A 19,337-nucleotide genomic window follows, 5' to 3' on the forward strand; every position below is an offset into this window, starting at 1 on the left:
AGGCTAGTCCTTGCCTACAGACAGAGCCCCAACCTGAAGCAAATACTCATAATCAAACACACTCCACACGACAGAAACACTATCACAGGAACCTATCCCTCTGGCAAATCCCATTGCTGACTCTGTCCACATATCTATACAAGCGACACCATCACAGAATCCAACCACATAAGCCACACCATCAGGGGCTCATCCATCTGCACATCTACTACCATGATATATGTCATCATATATCAGCAATGCCCCTCTGCCATGAATATTGGCCAAAATGAACAGTCTCTGTGCCAAAGGATTAAATAGACACAAATCAGACATCAAGAAAGTTAATATACATAAACCAGTAGGCAAGCACTTTAAATCCATTACTGAGTGTCCAGGGAGGTTAAAGTAAGCCATTCTTCTACAAAAAACAAAACATAAACCTTCAAAATCAGACTACAAAGAGAAACAATAGAGCTGCAGTTCATTTGCAAATGTAACACAATCAAATGAGGACTGAATAAGATTTGGAGTGATTAGTGAGCCACATTCATCTTGACTGAATTGGCCTCGTTAACACTGGTCCTACACTCGAATGGGAACTCCTTTCTTTTGATATACAAATACATATATACAAGAGCATAAGAACGGCCATACCGGGTCAGACCAAAAGTCCATCTAGCCCAGTATCCTGTCTGCTGACAGTGGCCAGTGCCAGGTGCCCCGGAGGGGGTGGACCAAAGACAATGATGAAGCAATTTGTCTCCTGCCATCCTTCTCCAGCCTTTGACAAACAGAGGCTAGGAACACCATTTTTTACCCCTTGGCTAATAGCCTTTAATTGACCTAACCTCCATGAATTTATCTAGCTCTTTTTTAAACTCTGTTATAGTCCTAGCCTTCACAGCCCCCTCTGGCAAGGAGTTCCACAGGTTGACTGTATGCTGTGTGAAGAAGAACTTTCTTTTATTAGTTTTAAATCTGCTACCCATTAATGTCATTTGGTATCCTCTAGTTCTTATATTATGGGAACAAGTAAATAACTTTTCTTTATTCACCCTCTCCACACCACTCATGATTTTATACACCTCTATCATATCCCCCCTCAGTCTCCTCTCTTCTAAATGGAAAAGTCCCAGTCTCTTTAGCCTCTCCTCATATGGGACCCGTTCCAAACCCCTAATAATTTTAGTTGCTCTTTTCTAATGCCAAAATATCTTTTTTCAGGTGAGGAGACCACATCTGTATGCAGTATTCAAGATATGGGCATACTACAGTTTTATATAGGGGCGGTAAGATATTCTTCGTCTTATTGTCTATCCCTTTTTAAATAATTCCTAGCATCCTATTTGCTTTTTTGCACACTGCATGGACATTTTCTGAGAACTATCCATAAAAACTCCAAGATCTCTTTCCTGATTAGTTGTAGCTAAATTAGCCCCCCATCATATTGTATGTGTAGCTGGGGTTATTTTTTCCAATGTGCATTACTTTACACTTATCCACATTACATTTCATTTACCATTTTGTTGCCCAATCACTCAGTTTGGTGAGATTTTTTTGAAGTTCTTCACAGTCTGCTTTGGTCTTGACTATCTTGAACAGTTTAGTATTGTCCGCAAACTTTGCTACCTCACTGCTTACCCCTTTCTCTAGATCGTTTATGAATAAGTTGAATAGGATTGGTCCTAGGACTGATCCTTGGGGAATACCACTAGTTACACCTCTCCATTTTGAAAATGTACCATTTATTCCTACCCTTTGTTTCCTGTCTTTTAACCAGTTCTCAATCCATGAAAGGATCTTCCCTCTCATCCCATGACAACCTAATTTATACAAGAGCCTTTGGTGAGGGACCTTGTCAAAGGCTTTCTGGAAATCTAAGTATACTATATCTACTGGATCCCCCTTGTCCACATGTTTGTTAAACCCTTCAAAGAACTCTAATAGATTAGAAAGAGATGATTTCCCTTTACAGAAACCATGTTGACTTTTGCCCAACAAATTATGTTCTTTTATGTGTCTGACAATTTTATTCTTTACCATTGTTTCAACTAATTTGCCCAGTACTGACATTAGACTTACCGGTCTGTACTTGCCAGGGTTGCCTCTAGAGCCCTTTTTAAATATTGGCATTATATTAGGTGTCTTCCAGTCCTTGGGTACAGAAGCTGATTTAAAGGATAGGCTAGAAACCACAGTTAATAGTTCCACAAATTCACATTTGAGTTCTTTCAGAACCCTGGGGTGAATGCCATCTGGTCCCGGTGATTTGTTACTATTAAGTTTTTCAATTTGTTCCAAAACCTTCTCTACTGACACTTCAATCCAGGACAGTTCCTCACATTCATCACCCACAAAGGACCGTGCAGGTTTGGGAATCTCCCTAACATCCTCAGCACTGAAGACTGAAGAAAAGAAATCATTCAGTCTCTCCGCAATGGCTTTATTGTCCTTGATTTCTCCTTTTGTATCCCGATCATCCAGGGGCCCCACTGGTTTTTAAGCAAGCTTCCTGCTTCTAATGTACTTAAACATTTTGCTTTTACTTTTTGAGTTTTTGGCTAGCTGTTCCTCAAAATCTTTTTTGGCTTTTCTTATTACATTTATACACTTAATTTAGTAGTATTTATGTTCCTTTCTATTTACCTCACTAGGATTGGACTTCCACTTTTTAAAAGATGCCTTTTTATCTCTCACTGCTTCTTTTAAATGGTTTTTAAGCCACGGTGGCTCTTTTTTTGGTCTCTTAATATGTTTTTTAATTTGGGGTATATATTTAAGTTGGGCCTCTATTACGGTGTCTTTAAAAAGTTTCCATGCAGTTTGCAAGGATTTTACTCTAGTCACTGTATCTTTTAATTTCTGTTTAACTAACCTCCTCATTTTTGCATAAATCCCCTTTTTGAAATTAAATGCCAGAGTGTTGGACTGCTGAGGTGTTCTTCTCACCACAGGAATATTAAATGTTATTATAATATGGTCACTATTCCCAAGCAGTCCTGTAATAGTTACCTCCTGGATCAGATCCTGCCCTCCACTCAGGACTAAATCGAGAATTGCCTCTCCCCTTGTGGGTTCCTGTACCAGCTGCTCCAAGAAGCAGTCATTTGCATCTTGCCGGGCGCCGCCATTTTTAAATCCCCAGTAGTTTGGACTCCATGCCCGCGGCTACACACGACACGGAGTAGGTAGTTCGAATTAGGCTACACGAGGAGTAATGGTAGTTCGAATTAGAAAGCCTAATTCGTGTAGCCGCGGGCATGGTGTCCGAACTACCGGGGATTTAAAAATGGCGGTGCCCGGCAAGATGCAAATGAAGCCCGGAATATTTAAATCCCGGGCTTCATTTGCGACTTCGATTGACTACATTAACCACCCTAGTTCGAACTAGGATGGTAGTGTAGACATACCCTTTCTGACTAAAACCTAGAGAATCTCCATCAATGGACTCTCCAAGAGAAGTCTCCATCTGAGCCACGTACTCCTCCGCACCAATCAGCTTTCCCCCCTCTCTTAGTTTAAAAACTGCTCTATGACCTTTTTAATGTTTAGTGCCAGCAGTCTGGATCCACTTTGGTTTAGGTGGAGCCCATCCTTCCTGTATAGGCTCCCCCTCTCCCAAAAGTGTCCCCAGTTCCCAATAAATCTAAACCCCTCCTCCCTACACCATCGTCTCATCCACGCATTGAGACTCTGAAGTTCTGCCTGCCTACCTGGCCTTGTTCTTATGTTCTTAAATTGATCTATGTGGAAATACTCTTGTGCCTGTGTGGATCACTTCTGAGCTAAGTTCCCTTTAAGGTGCATGCCTACTTGAGCGTATGCCAACAATTTGAGTTCTGCCCATCTCCTTTCAGACCTACGCAGTGGCTGCTCAACTGGAGCAGGGTGGCGGGATGGGCAGCTGCCCTGCCCTAGGAGCAGCTGGGCAGCCACCTTCCCTAGGACTGCAGCTGTGGCAGGGTGGGCCACAAGGCGGCTGCTTGATCTGAGTAGCTACACTGCAATCCCAGCTCCAGTCCCGACACACGGGGCAGCTGTCCATCACATGGCCGCACCCCATGTACCGGGCCTGGAGTCGAGGCTGTGGTGCTATTTTTAGTACCACAGTCCCAGCCCCAGAAGCTACCATGCAGCCCCAGCCCAACCTGCTCCTGGGGCGGTACTGTGTGGCAGGCGGCTGCCCTGTGTGCTGGGACTGAAGCCGGGACACAATGCAGCTACTCCTGGTCCAGGGCCAGGGTATTAAAAATAGCATCATGACCCCAGTTCCAGTCCCAGGATACAGGGAAGCCGCTCACCATGCTACCCTTCTCCAGCACCAAGTGGTTGAGGGGTGCAGGTGTCAGAAAGGTGGAAGGAGCAGGCGGAGAACTAAGGGGAAGGTGGGGGTGAGGAGAGGAAGGGGCTTGTGCTGAGGGAAGAGGAGGGAGTCCGGGCAGAGAAGAAAGGGGAAGGCACCAACTGATAGGGTGGAGGAGAGACAAATGCTAGGGGTCCAAGAGGAGACAATGAGAGGAAATGGCACAAGGAGTGGAGAGGGGAGAGGGAAGTTGTCAGTGGGGATGGGAGAAGGGAGGGGACAGGGTGTTGTGAGGAGGGACAATGGGGGAAGAGGAAAGAAGAGGAGAGGGGAGGAGAGGATACCAGGAGAAGAGGGGCTGAAAAAAGGGATGGGGATGAGGAAGGCAGAGGATGAAGGACAGAGAGGGGAATGAGAATTGGGGAAGAGGGTGCTGAGGGGGTGGGCACCACGGAGGAAGAGGGCAAGAAGGGCAGGTGTTGGGAGGGCAGGAGCAGTGAGGGAAGAGGAAGGCACCAGGAGGGTGCACAGGGTAAGGGAAGGTGCAGGTGCCAGGGGGATTGTGAGGGTAAAGCAAAAGGGCAGACACAGGGAGGGGAGTAGAGGGGCACCAGAGGGCAGAGGCAGGGCAGGTGGGCAAAAGGAGGTGTTAGGAGAGGGGAAGGGGAGGGGCCACTACAAATGACCAGAGTGGGGCTAGTGGCGGTGTGGGCACATGAGGAAAGGGCAAGTGCAGGGGTCAGAGAGGATGGGGAAGGGGTCAGATCCCAGGAGGGCTGAGGGGAGTGAGAAGGGCAGGAGCCAGAACAGCAGAGAAGGGTGAGGGGCAGCAGCAGGCACCAGGGGAGCAGATGGGGGTAGGGGAAAGTGGGAGACTTGCAGCACAGGGGAAAAGGGAGAGGTTTATAAGATATTTATAATATATTTGTTAATAACTTGGGTGCCACCATGGCACACATCCAAACAAGCGCACATGACCTCAATATTGGTGCACAAGACAATACTTACTCCGCTATGGATGGAAAATCTTAGAGGGAACACTGCTCCTGAGTCATTGCAGCTCTGCATGAGTGCTGGAACTACTTGGCTGGGCCCAGTCACATAATGAAGGCCTAACCATTCAGTATACTCACTATTATAAACCAAGACCAATAGGAACCTACCTTTTGAGTATCAATGTCTTGTCTAATTGTTCCCATCTCTTTACTTATCTTTTCTTTCTGTTTTTCACAATCAGCTAGTTGAGTTTTTATTTCATCAAGTTCAGACTCTTTTTGCTATAGAAAAAGGAAACTTTGTTAGTTTCATCTACTATATATTTGAGTTTGTCTGTTCAAGAACTCCTCCTAAACAGTAAGAGATAGGATCACCAAATTTGATATACAGCTTCTTGTTATCGTAACTTAAAACAAGGTAAGGGTTTGGACGTGCCAAGAAAATAGGATGTGCCTGGAATGGAATTGCTTCTCATAAAACCATACAGAAAAGAGAAAGAATCATTAGGCAGGTGAAAGGGGCTGGATGGGGATGCGCCCTTCTCCCTCATATGGGACTACCCCAGACTCGAACCTAAAACCACCCAGGTGCCCTTTAGAGAAGGCGGGGATTTGTATGGGGACATTGCTGGCTGTTCCCCTCACTCTCTGACAAAGCAGAAGTACACAGTTTGCTGCATTCCTCACTCTGAGCTCCTGATCCATAGGCCAACCCTAGAGCAATGATTTAAATGAAGTACGTACATTTTCATATTATTTTCCAAAAAACAAAAACTGACAAGGATCTGAGATTTACCAGGTAAATCTTCTAGTAAAAAATAAAGTTTAAGAATATTTTTTAGGTTTATTATAAAATTACCTTTTTATAATCTTCTTTTCCTCCCTGAATATAGTTCTCAATTACTTTCACATAGTCATGGATATTTTTAGCTTTCTCTTTGATCTCATTTATCTGTGGGAAAATTATCAAATGAAATACAGGTTTTAGTCTAAAGAAAAGGGGTGTGTGTGTGTGTGTTTTTTCACAGAACTGCACAAATTTTAAATACCATTTCCAAAGTGAAGATTATCATCACAGCCAACGCTTACTTAACTGTGAAACCATATAGTTATTAAAAACCAGGTATAATCCAATTTACCTCATATTACCACATTTTTCAAAACACATTAAAATGTATATTTTCTAGTAGAGAGATGCATAATTATTTTTATTGTTAGAATTTTTTTTCTCCTAACAAGACTATTTATTTTATCACTACAGTTTATCAATTTTAATTACTTGTCAGAAATGTTAAGTAGCCAGGTGGCTTGGCAATGGTATTAATATAAATTCTAAATAAAGAATCACACATATCTAACAGTTTGCTTCACATTAATCTTCTACTCTGTAAATCCACCACAATCCTCAACAAGGCAAATTTCTGTATGACAAAGGCCCTGCACCTCTGCATTAAGAAGTGTCATTTTAATTGACTGAATTTCTACTATTCCAACCTAAGCAAAATACATTTCACTAATGTGTGATAAGTAGTCTAACCTTCTCTTGTGTTACTTTGTTACTTGTGTTCTTTTTGTTGATTAGATCTACTTTTTCCTGCTGAAGTTTTTCTAAAGTTGCTTCCAAAGGAAATAGCTGATCCTTCGCTTCCTGGAAAGAAAAGAAAAAAAACCCAAGATGCCTAACTTCCATCAGAAATCTATCTTTACTTTTTCAATACCTTAGATAATATTTCCTGTTATTGCTTGTAAAACTGTGAAAATAACACATGCATCCATGTGAACATTGGCTTTCTGTCATTGGAATTTTTTAAAGTAAGAATGTTTCTCTCTTCAATGGGAATGAAATTGTTACTATGGAGACAAAGCAAGCAATATAGGACCTTAAATTTATATGGTGGCAAAATAAAAAGTAGGAATTAAAAAAAAAGTTTCCACGATAACTGATAATGTTATAACAAAATTAATATCTGTGTAACTCCACTTAAATTCAATATTTAACAATACTTCTGCAAAAATAAAAGTATTCTGCAAAAATAAAAGTATTACAATTGGATTTTCTTACTTTGAGCTCTCTGTATAAAGACTGAACTTCAGTGGATAATTCTACAGTCTGATCCTCCAGTTGTTGTCGACGCTGCATATTACTGGAAATTTGTAGCTTTTCTGCTTTAAGTTCATTCACTGTGCTCTTTAGCTGCTGGATTTGAGTCTGTTGGTCCTGTTTAAGTTTTTGATTTAACTCAATTTTACCAGTAACTGCATAAAAATAAAAAAACTCCACATTTAATCAATCTTACATTAACCAAAACCTGTTACTCTACAAAAACTGAAATCTTTCTCTTAGAATCAGATGATAATCATAACATACAAAATAGTCCAATGAAAAATGAGCAGTGCATATGCCTGAAATATGATTTCCTTAAAACAGAGATTTTAATAAAATAAGTTTTTAAAAGTTACCTTCAATATTTAAAATGCATTAAGGCTGTGGAATGGGAAACTACCAGATTTCTTATATGATTTACCTGTATCCCATAGGTGTTTTTTTTCTTGTTTTTCCTGGCTTACTTGTAGAACAGTTCGACCTAAGTCTACTCCTTGCAGTTTAGTGCCCTGCTGGGCAATTTTTCGTTCAACATCCCTTAAATCAGTCTGAAAGTAACAGGAAAAAAGTTAAATATTAGACACTAATATTAGTGTATTAGAAATTGAGTTTATACTATAGACGGTACAACTCTAATTCCAAAATTGCATAATTTATTTTGAACTGAACATTTGACACCTTCTTTAAATAAAATGCCATAGTTTGATACAACAGAAACTAAATATCAGCTTTTGTTGTTTTTTTAAAAAGGAACATTGTGCTGCATGAGTATTTTCACTTAATTATGGGGCAAATGGCGCTATAGCAAAGGGACAATATTTGGAGAGGCACACAGTATGAAACCCAGATGCAAGAAGAATTGGAATACAGTGGCAGAAGGTTAGGGCTTTCAAGGATAGTTCAGTCACTATTCCATAGTTTCCAAAAGTTTTTGTTCCCACTTGAAGGCCCGAAGAACATAGGAAAAAAAGATCTCTTTCCTACTTCCACCATGGAACTCTACAAAATTCAGGGATGCTTGTGAATTGTTTGTAAAGCATTTCTAGATCATCTGAAATTAAGGGCACTATACAAATATATACTGTATTATTATCATCACCCTGTGATAAGTCTGATATTTTTTTTAAATTCTTTTTTGATATATTGGCTTTGAGATCCTCCAAAATTTCAAGGAACAATGACTGACTGCATAACTAAGAGAGTGTTGAGTTATTCATTCAAAAGTCTAGTAAACTTACCTGGTACCTTTCCATAAGTGTTATGTCTTGTAAACATGCTTTGGCACTTTCCTCCTCAGGAATAACAGTATTTAAGAGAGTATCCTGCTCTTCTACATCGCTCTTTAGGCGCTGAATATCTCTATTTATATTCTGTAGCTTGTTTCTTAAGTCTGGTATGTCTTTTTCTTTAAGTTCAGTTATGGTCTGCCTTAATATAAAATACAAATTTATAACAACAATTGACCATTTTAAAATAGTAGCTTAAGCTCAATATAATGGGTAAGTTGTGCTAGGATTTAAAATTGGAATAGATGGAACTATTTTACATAAACTGTCACTTACTGAAACCTGACCATCTGGTCATCTCATTCATCAGTCTACAGTAACTAAGTCAGTTCAAAACCAAGGAAACTTATCAAAGCAATGTGCTCATGCTAGTCTCATATCTTACAGAAAACCACCATGCAATACTACCATCTTGTGAAGGAAAAGGAGCCCAGCTTTTTATATTGTCTATTTTTTTTCCTCTCTTAGCCACTAAGCCCTGAGCTAATAACAGAAAACAAGTTCCCAAAGCTTCTTGAGCCTGGAGACCCTTTCTCTCTTTGCAAAATGCATGTGTTTTCCTCAACCCCTATTTGATGTACTGACAAGAATGCTAACCTTATTTTTTTTCAGTTTTGTTTTGGGTTTTACTTTCAGGAAGAGAAGAAAAGGAAAGTAATTCAAAGTGCCTTGCATGATCATTTTTTTCCAGTTGAAATGATGCAGCTAATTTTGACGCAAGGAGAATTAATCTTTGTATAGGATCATCCTGGTGATTTTTTTTAAGCATTAACTGCTATTTGGTGCCATCTAGTAAATTCCAAAGATGTCAACAATTAGTAGTATCTAATGAAATATCTAATGTCAAGGGATAAAATTCAATACATGCAGGGATAGATTAGGGATGTTAATAGGTTGTTGGGATATGTAAAACTTAATAGGGGTCTGGGATAGTGGTAAGGGGTCAGTCACAATAGGCATTGCCTTTAAACATGTTTTTTTCCCCCCTTTGTTTCTGCAGTCTGGAAAGACAGATTAAAAGTCTGGCCAAAGCAGGTATTGTACTTTCTGATGTATAAATGTGTTCTTTCCCTTCATTTTTGCAGCCTAAAAAGATAGCTAAGCATGTAGCTGCTCCTATTTGTTGTGTCTTTTACATACCCTCACTGGCTCTGTATAAAATATTTCAGGGTTACTTTTCCTGTAATATCTGTAACCTGCTGATTTGAAAAGTTTGTAGTGTAGAAAAGTGTAGATTTAATTAGAAATGTTGTACATACAGGCAGTCCCCGGGTTACGTACAAGATAAGAACAAACCTACAGTCCCTAAGTTGAATCTGAATGTAAGTCGGAACTGGCATCCAGATTCAGCCGCTGCTGAAACTGATCAGTTTCAAGAGCGGCTGAATCTGGACACCAGTTCCGACTTACATACAGATTCAACTTAAGAACCCCAGGCGTCCCCAAGTCAGCTGCTGCTGAAACTGATCAGCAGCTGATTCCAGGAAGCCCGGGGCAGAGCAACTCTGCCTCAGGCTTCCTATAGTCAGCCGCTGGTCAGTTTCAGCAGCGGCTAACTTGGGGACGCCTGGGGCAGAGCAGCTCGGGTGCTGCTGGGTTGGTCTAGTAGCGCGGCTGCTCCATTGGGATCCCACTGCATTAGAAGGTCTGGGAAGAGTGGTAAGGTGTTCAGGGTCTCTACAGACATGTAGGAAAGAAAGATGTATACCAGTGCTGATGGGGCTATGCTGGCGCAATCAATATGACTTTAATTCATTCCCTCCGGATCTTGAGGAGAAACGTGTGTACAAGTGGTAGGAGTGGGGAAATGTACAGGAGGCTGCCTTCCTACAGGAGAAAGAACATCCTTGTGCTGGTGCCTGAGCTATGGTCCTGCAAGGAGCAGAACCATTGGTACTTCCTGTTGTGTTACAAGGTGAACATATCAATTTGAGGAAAGCCTCCCCTTTGGAAGACAGAATTTGTGACATGTGGAAACATCTGGCACCACTCATGGCCATGAAACAACCTGCTGAGGTGGTCCACCAGCTTTTTTGCACCCCAGGAGGTAGGAAGTTTGCAGAAGAATTGAGCATTCTACACAGCAAAAAGGTTTCTTGACACAGGGGAAAGGAGCATGCACCCCCTCTTTGTTGATATAGAACATTTCTAGTGTACTGTCCATCATAACTGATACACAATGTCCTGACAGGTGAGTCTAGAAGGTTTGACACACCCGGCATGATGCCCTTAACCATTTGATGTTGATGTGGAGAGTCAAGTCGGCCTGACACCAGAGGCCTTGAGTCTTGAGATCCTCCAAATGAGTGCCTCATCCCAAGTCCAATGCGTCCATCATTAGTGACAACATGGGTTGTGGAGGAGTGACGGGAACCCATAAGTAGCCCTCCTGCGGGTTTAGTCACCAGAGGAAGGAACCGAGTACTGGGTGAGGCAGAGTTATAACCTTGTCCAAATCGTCCTAGGCTGGATGATAGATTGATGCCATCCATGACTGAAGTGGCCTGAGCCTGGCATGCCGCACAATGTAGGGTACTACAGACATGAGGTTGTTGAATCTCTTGGTTTTTTTCCAAAAAGAGATTCTCCCTCAAACAGGAGGTCTTGTATAGTCTGTTGGATCTCATAGAGGAGGCCTGATACCTGTAGCCATAAGCCCAGGCACATGACTACCCCTGTAGCTATGATCTTAATAGTGCATCAGCTGAGTCTAATGCTACCTGGAAAATCAATCTCCTTTCCTCCTTGATCAAAGCCGAAAACTTGGCACTGAAGTCCAAAGGGAGCAGCTCAGTAAATGTAGCCATTGCCAACTGGTATTATAGGCATACCTATTGATGATGGCTTGCTGATTGGTGAGGCACAATTAAAGGCCACCTGTCTAAATTCTTGGCACCCCTGTTTTGGGCAGGCCCTGAAAACCTTGTGTTTCTCTTTGGTTGGCAGCATCTACTACCAGACAATCAGACTGTGGATGAGAAAAAGTACTCATCCCCTTTGGAGAGTACGAAATACCAGTGCTCATAGAGCTTGGCTGTAGGTTGCAATGTGGCTGGGGTCTGCCACAAGGTCCTTGTCATATCCATGACTGTTTCAATTAATGCCAGCACAAGTCTAGATGGGACCGAGGAAACTAGGATGTCAACCATAGGGTCAGTTTCATCAGCCATTTCCTTCACTTTAATGCCCAATCCTGGTCAACGTGACGTAAGAGTTGCTGCAGTATCCGGGAGTTCTTCAGGGCTGGGGCTACTGAGGACCAAGACAAGATCTCATCTGGTGAGAAAGAGAAGGAGGCTACCAAAGGGGGGAGGATATTCCCTCTCATCGTGGCCAAGACAAGATCTCATCTGGTGAGAAAGAGAAGGAGGCTACCAAAGGGGGGAGGATATTCCCTCTCATCGTGGCCAAAAGAATCCCTTAACCCGGGTGGTAAGCCTAGTGGATGGAGTGCTGGGAATGGTAAAGGTGCTAGTGCCAATGAAATCACCGCAGATTGTGCCTGCATGTCTTGCAGTGCTCTAGGCTTGGCGGTCAACTGTTTCAGTGATGGCATTAGAGCTGATGTCAGTGCTGGTGCCCGTGTTATCATCATTGTCAATGTTGGCTTGTATGTCTGTCCCCAAGAACAAAGCAGGGGCCTTAATTGTCTCTAGTGCCAATGGGATCAGAACCGCTGCCACCCTTGGTGCCAGAATCAGCAATTGAGGTCACGCATGTGATGGAATAAACGTTGCAGAATCCACCAAGGCTGTTCCCGAGCAAGACCCTTGGCTCCTGCCTTGAGCTTAATGGAAGACCCAGACTGTCCAAAAGGGCCCCTACTGTGGGATGGGGGAGGAAGGTGTTCTGCCACTGTGAGACACACTACACAGAGCAGGAGGATGATCTCCTGCTGCTACTGCATCAGGAGTGGCACAAGTCCAACTCTAAGTAGGTATATGGTGGAGCCGCTCCTTGTGAGGCAGATCGGAAAGAAACAGGTGATCAACTACAGTTCCCAGATGGTTGGTATCCAATGGACCTCTGCCAAGGGGACTGTGACCAGTGTGTCACCATATCCAGTTCTGCCTTGGACTGCACAGGGGGCTGGGAGGGAGCTGGCAGTGCTGAAGCACTGTCTTGTCTAGGAGGCGAGAACAGTGCCATGTGGTGCATCAAATCCTGTACCACATGGAAAGCTTCTGGCATGGATGGGAGCGGTAAGTGTTCCAAAGGTCTCAGTGACTGCGGCTAGCCCAGACTCGATTGCCTTCCCTGGACAGGCGTCAACATAGCCTCAGTTCAAATTTCAGAGCACTGGTCCATCTGTGATGCCAATACTGGCTGGTCTCCCATTTTTGCAGAGGGAAATCACCTCCTGTCTGGTCTTTTCTTTTCATGCACCAGCAATGAAGACTGGTGCTATAGGCTGGAATGCTCCCAAGAAGTTGCATGGTGGTGCCACTCCCTGTTTGCATCCTTCTTCAGTGCCACATTTTTCAATATCATTGACTGTGTGCTCCTAATGGAGGAAGTGGTACTAGGTGCCAGGTCTCCAGTGCTGGGGTCCAACTGTGGCAGGAGTGCCATCTCCGTAAGGAGAATTTTAAGCTGCTGCCCTCTTTCCTTACTTGTCCTTGGTTAGAATTCCTGACAAATCTTGCAGTGGACCTTCTGTTTACCCTTACCCTGGCACTTTAAACAGGAGTGGGAATCACTTGGTGCACAACTGGCAGATTTTGAAGACTGGGAAAATGAGGCATGCTCTGGAGACGGAAGGAAAAATGGAGGAAGGGACTCCCGTAACCGAAACACACAACTACTAACACTAAAACTTATCTGCTTGTGAAAGCAAGAGACAAGCAAGGGGAAGTTCCAGCTAACATCACTGCTGGTAAGAAGGAACTGAGGAGGGGTTGGAATGGCAGGCCTCTATACTGGGTACCAGTTAGTGACTCACACAGGAGTTGCTTTGGCACCATTTCAGGGGGCACCTGGGCTGATCTTACAGCTAGCTGATAGGAGAAAAACATATTTCAGCTACTGTGCATGTCAATCTGCACATACCTAATTGAAATACACATGAACAAGCACTTGAACTGTCATCATTTGGAATAATAGGATAATATGTTTCCTTTTAAAAGTGTGTAACAAGAGGTGGAGTATACTCTGCTTGGTACCTTACCTGATTGGTTTAAGTGCCATCATTTCATCACGCTTCTTTTCTCTTCTTTTAAGTTCAGACTCTGTTGACTTCAGTTTATCTGGAGCAAGACGTAACTTGGACTGCAGATCGCTAATTACATCTTGAAGTTCTGACTCTGTTTCAAAGAACCTCTGACAAACTGGGCAACATGACTGGTTCTCATCTGTCAGCTGGGTAATAAATTGTGAATAAACTGCTGTAGCTCCAGCGAGCATAGCTTTAAAAAAAATAAATGGAAGTTTGTCAATTAAAGCAATGAACAATCAAATCTACAATAATTTGTAGCACTATACAGGCAGTCCCCGAGTTACGCGGATCCAACTTATGTCAGATCCGCAGTTACGAACGGGGCCCGTTTCCCTGGTCTCCAGCAGACCAGGGAGAGGAAGCAAAGTGGCAGAGCACGCTGCCCGCGTGTTCCGCCGCTTTGCTCCCCGTCCCCCTGGTCTGCAGACCAGGGAGACGGGGAGCAAAGTAGAGCAAAGCCGCGAAGCCCGAGGGCAGCAGGACAGCCACGGCGCGTCTGGGCTGTCCCGCTGCCCCCGTGCTCCGTGGCTTTGCTCCGGATGCCTGTGGTACAGCAGCTGGGGCGCTGCCGGTTGGTCCCGTAGCGCCGCTCTGGGCGCTACTGGACCAACCAGGCAGCACCCCAGCTGCTCTGTCCCAGGCGTCCTGATTCAGCCACTGCTGGTCAGTTTCAGCAGCGGCTGAATCAGGACGCCTGGGGCAGAGCAGCTTGGGTGCTGCTGGGTTGGTCCAGTAGCGCCGAGGAGCGGCGGCGCTACTGGACCAACCCAGCAGCACCCCAGCTGCTCTGCCCCAGGCGTCCCCAAATCAGCCGCTGCTGAAACTGACCAGCGGCTGACTACAGAAAGCCCCTGCCCCGGGCTTCCTGGAATCAGCCGCTGATCAGTTTCAGCAGCAGCTGACTTGGGGATGCCTGGGGTTCTTAAGTTGAATCTGTATGTAAGTCAGAACTGGCGTCCAGATTCAGCCGCTGTTGAAACTCATCAGTTTCAGCAGCGGCTGAATCTGGGCGCCAGTTCCGACTTACATACAGATTCAACTTAAGAACAAACCTACAGTCCCTAGCTTGTACGTAACCCGGGGACTGCCTGTAGAGGGAAACAGAGCTGATATCTGTGAAATTAACAGAACAAGGGAATATTTGATCTTTAATTGTTCTTTCTCTCTGTTAAATAAATGAATTGTGAAATTGACTGTAATTTTCTTTGACTACTACCAGACTCTTCTGCTAATATTAGGCACAACTAGCTACGCTGCAGCTGCTAGTTTACATTGGTTTGTATATCTGGCCGTTCCAGGTAGCGGAATATTCTCCAGCTTTGACACAATCCAGGATCAGAACCTACATATTTTCTATGTCAAAGTAGTTACTACTAAATTTATAAGAATGAAGTAATAAGGTAGCAAATTCATTAAAAGAACAGAAAATATTTGTATGTCTGTTTACATGCAGTACATAAGTAAAAAAATAAAACTAAAGAAAACTGAATATAATTTTATTCTTAAACGTGGCACCTTCAGATTAATATCAAAATGTATATTAACTACTGGTCATATGACAAATAAAAATAAGGATTGCATATAACAGCCAGTATTATGGTCTCAAAAGCTGGAATTTAAATGTAAAAGAGTTTTAAAAGAAAGTAAAGAAATTCATAAGCATAAACATAATACATAAACATACCTCGCTGCTTTGAAGTCTTTTCAATTTCATCCTGAAGTTTATATAGATCACAATCAAAATCCTGACTTCCACAAACATTAAAAAGTTTGTCTTCATAACTGGACAATTGCTCTTCTTTTTTTCTTAGCTCAATACTGACATGATTTTTATTTTGTTCAGCTGAAACGAGTTCTTTGCTGAAACAAGAACACGAAAATTCTTATATTAAAGAGTGACACCAAAATAAGTTTACAAACCATCATAGCCCAGAAATTATTAGGTTAGCTCGAATCTGAAATTCATATTGGACAAATTCCTGTCAGTTTGGCTGAAAAACTAATCTATACGGAATAATTTCAATACTATAAGAATTACATAACAATATTTATATGCGAATTTGAATACTGGGATAATATGTTGCACTTCAAAAGTCTACTAACAATACATTTTTGTTTGTAGCTTATTCTGAGAGACCATTTCTAAATGATAAATCCATGGTCACTACTTCCTAAAAATGAAATCTGAATTTCATTTTTATTGTTGTTAACTCCACTTGTGTACTGACCCATTTTCTAAAAATATGTTGATCTGGCTTTTGTCTTAAGTATTCTTGTGAGAAGGGGCTAAGTTACATAAGCAAAAAATATCTTTGTTAGGAATCCTAAAATTAGACTGCTTTCTAATAGTTATAAGAATATAACTTCAAGTTCATTACACAACATACTTGGTACATGGATATTTCCAATATAAAAATTCAGATCTATATTATTGAATAAAACATTATTCTACGACCACAAGGGGGAAAAATCCACTCAAATTGTCACTCTTTTCAAGAAGAGTGTATTTCTTGATCAGGCTGGATTAACTTTTCAGGGGGCCGAGGACTATTAGATTTTGTGGAGCCCCTAGACTCTAGAGTGGAGCCAAAAATTAGGGGATCAGTGTACAGGAGGGGGGTGCATGCTGATGCAGGAGGGTGGGTGCAGTGCGAGAAGGGTTGAGGGCTCTGTCTGGTATGCTCTGGGTTAGGGATGAGGTATTTGAAGTGCAGGAGGCTTAAGGCTGCAATTAAGGGATTGGGAGTGTGGAAGTGGGCTCGGCAGGAGGTTGGGGGTGCAGGATCTGGGCAGGAGTTTGGGTGCGGAAGGGAGCTCACGGTTGGAGTGTGGAATCTGGAAGGGAGTTTGGGATTTGGAGTATGAGAAGGGGCTGGGGATGTAGGTCTGAGAGCAGTTAGGGTACAGAGGGCTAAGGTAGGAGGTTGGGGTCTGGGCAGTTACCTGGGGCAGATCCCATTTGGTGATGGTGCAGCCCGCACTAGCTTGCAGGCCTCAGTCTCCTTAGTTTCCATTAGCCAGGAATCGCAGCAAATGGGAGATGTGGAGAACGGAGCCTGCAGGCAAGGCTAGCGCCAGTACAGAGCTCCCCAGTGCAGTGCTTGTCATGGAATCATTGTAAGGAAAGGGAAGATAAACAGCAGTGTGTTGGCACCTCCCTTTCGCCACCATTCCAGGCAGAGCCAGCCTGGAAGGAAGCACGAAGGGGCTATAGTTGCTGCAGTCCAGCACCCTGGACTGCAACCTATAATGCCCCTTTCTAAATCTGACCCTGTTCTGGGCTGATCATTGTGTTTCTTGTTTCTGAATTTGCAGTATCACTGAGTCCCATATCTTGTACAGGTTGAACCTCTCTAGGTCAGAACTCTCTGGTCCAGAAACATTTGTAGTCCAGAATGATTTTAGTTTGCTGGATGTCCACTTACCATATGTGTGGCCAAGTTTCTTACAGTTCCATAAAGTTTGCTTACAGCCACCAGTCCTGGCTCTCAGTATTCTGTGCTGTAGTTTAGCTCTAATTTACCCCTAAATGTCCTCTAACAGGCCTATAAGCAGTGGAAGTGTTGGTAGTGCTGGTAGACAATACTGACCTTCTGTGATCTGGAAAGTTCTCTTGTTCAGAATTGGTCAGGTCCCAAGGGTGCCGGACAAGAGAGGTTCAACCTCATGATCTGCATGGATGCACCCTTATGCTTGTATGGAGTCTCAAACTGGATTTGACCCATCATAAGAGGTTTGCCAATATGTACTCCCTTGAAGGACTGAGGCCTCAAAAATTTTACGAACAGAAATTATGGGATTGATAGAGATTTCTGGGTAAGGTTTTTAGCCTGTATTATGCAGAAGATCAGATTAGCATAATGGCCTCTTCTGATCTTAAATCCACATATTTATTTTAGAGTGTGCCTGTCTGTGTGTCTGTTTGCAGGTCTGTTTGTACAAGAACTCTTCTTAAACGGTACGAGCTAGGGCTACGAAATTTGGTATGACGTTTCATCTTCTCCTAACTTAAAGCAAGGTCAGAGTTTGGTTGTGCCAGGATAATCAGAAGCCATGGGAAAAGGACTGTTTTCCATAACATGCAGAGGGAGGGGCTGCTGTTTGGAGGGATGTGATATGAGGGGGGCCACCAGGGGCAGCGAGCTCGCAACAAAGAGCTATCCTGTAGAGCACAGCTACTCAACTTTGGAAGTCCTGGGGGCCACAAAGATACTCACAGCACATGCCGAGAGCTGTAACTTAAGTGTGGCTGCATATAAATGCAAATATATGCAAATAGCTTCTTTCACACTGACAGGCATGAATACAAAGCACCCCCTGTAGCCATCTGTTCCAGCCAGCCCATCTGCTTGAGTGTTTCAGTGCTCACCCCACCTGGGAGACTCTTCGCCATTGTGGAGCGTGTTCCCAGTGGAGACCATGTTCAAAGGATCCCACCCAAGAGCCCTGCTGTACAGTGTCCACTGGGGACAGTTGTACCACCAAGGGAGTGTCCAGCAGAGCTGGGGCTTCACCATCTTGCCTGCGAGCACACCAGGTAAAGAGCCCCCCTGCCTTGGCCCCTGGCAGCTGGGAGGGGAAGGAGGTCTGCAGGGAGAGAAAACGCCACTGGCAACTGGCAAGTGGGGCTGGAAGGAAAGAAAATGTCCCTGGAGACTGGGGGAGCCAGGGAGAGAAAACGCCCCTGGTGACTGGGGGTGGTGGTGGTGGTGGGGGAGAGATCTGAGGCCCTTGCTGGATGGGACCCCTCCCTCTCTAAATCCCTCCTCGCGCCCCAACCCTCACTCTCGCACCCTCCACCAACCCCACAACCCTGCTCCCCACCCACAGCGCCAGTCCCCTGCTCTGAAGACCTGGGCAACATGGGGTAAGTCTGCCAGTATGCAATAATTTTAAATGCAACAATAAATAATAGCAATAGTAAATCAAACAAGACATAACTGTAGCAAGGGAACAAAAGAATGGATTAAACTAACTTCAAAATGAACTTCAGAAATTAATTTTGAAGCCAGAATCGAGTAAATTAATACTTACTTAAGCTGAGCAAGCTTGTCTCTTGTCTGATTAATCTCTCTAGTTTTAGCATGAAGCCAGTCCTCAAGCTGTCTTTTGTTAGGAAAATATCCCAGCAATAAGGTCAATTGATCAGTATGTCTAGATTTTATTTTTCTGATCTGCTCCTCTTTGTCCACCTAGGAGAACAAAATATTCTTAAAATACACTTCTTTATATTCACAAACTGTTATTTTATTTAGTGTACTTATAAAGTTACATTTCCCCCCCCCCAAAGGCACAGATTTTTTATCCAATTAATGATGTAAGATTTTGAGGGTACATCTCCACAGCACCCTAAATTAGAAATAATATATGCAACTTGCGCTACACAAATTGCGTATCTTATTTTGAATCTATTTCACAATAGACTATTTTGAAATTTGGTGCGTATACACAG

General features: G+C 43.3%; 1 protein-coding gene across 2 annotated transcripts in view; it reads right to left on the reverse strand.

Annotated features, from left to right (window-relative positions):
* RAD50 (RAD50 double strand break repair protein) overlaps positions 1 to 19,337 on the reverse strand; it is a 60,294-nt gene that overhangs the window by 15,687 nt on the left and 25,270 nt on the right. For both annotated transcript variants that reach the window (XM_075900349.1, XM_006128515.4), the window contains exons 12-20: positions 18,920 to 19,077; positions 15,570 to 15,745; positions 13,838 to 14,075; positions 8,623 to 8,812; positions 7,806 to 7,932; positions 7,343 to 7,536; positions 6,818 to 6,928; positions 6,140 to 6,232; positions 5,449 to 5,562 (exon numbers count right to left, since the gene is read on the reverse strand). In XM_075900349.1, coding sequence (XP_075756464.1) covers positions 5,449 to 5,562; positions 6,140 to 6,232; positions 6,818 to 6,928; positions 7,343 to 7,536; positions 7,806 to 7,932; positions 8,623 to 8,812; positions 13,838 to 14,075; positions 15,570 to 15,745; positions 18,920 to 19,077 — 1,401 coding nt within the window. The remainder of the gene's footprint in view (positions 1 to 5,448; positions 5,563 to 6,139; positions 6,233 to 6,817; positions 6,929 to 7,342; positions 7,537 to 7,805; positions 7,933 to 8,622; positions 8,813 to 13,837; positions 14,076 to 15,569; positions 15,746 to 18,919; positions 19,078 to 19,337) is intronic.

The sequence above is a fragment of the Pelodiscus sinensis genome, chromosome 17 (genome assembly GCF_049634645.1).
Source record: "Pelodiscus sinensis isolate JC-2024 chromosome 17, ASM4963464v1, whole genome shotgun sequence".
Classification (NCBI taxonomy): Eukaryota; Metazoa; Chordata; order Testudines; family Trionychidae; genus Pelodiscus; species Pelodiscus sinensis.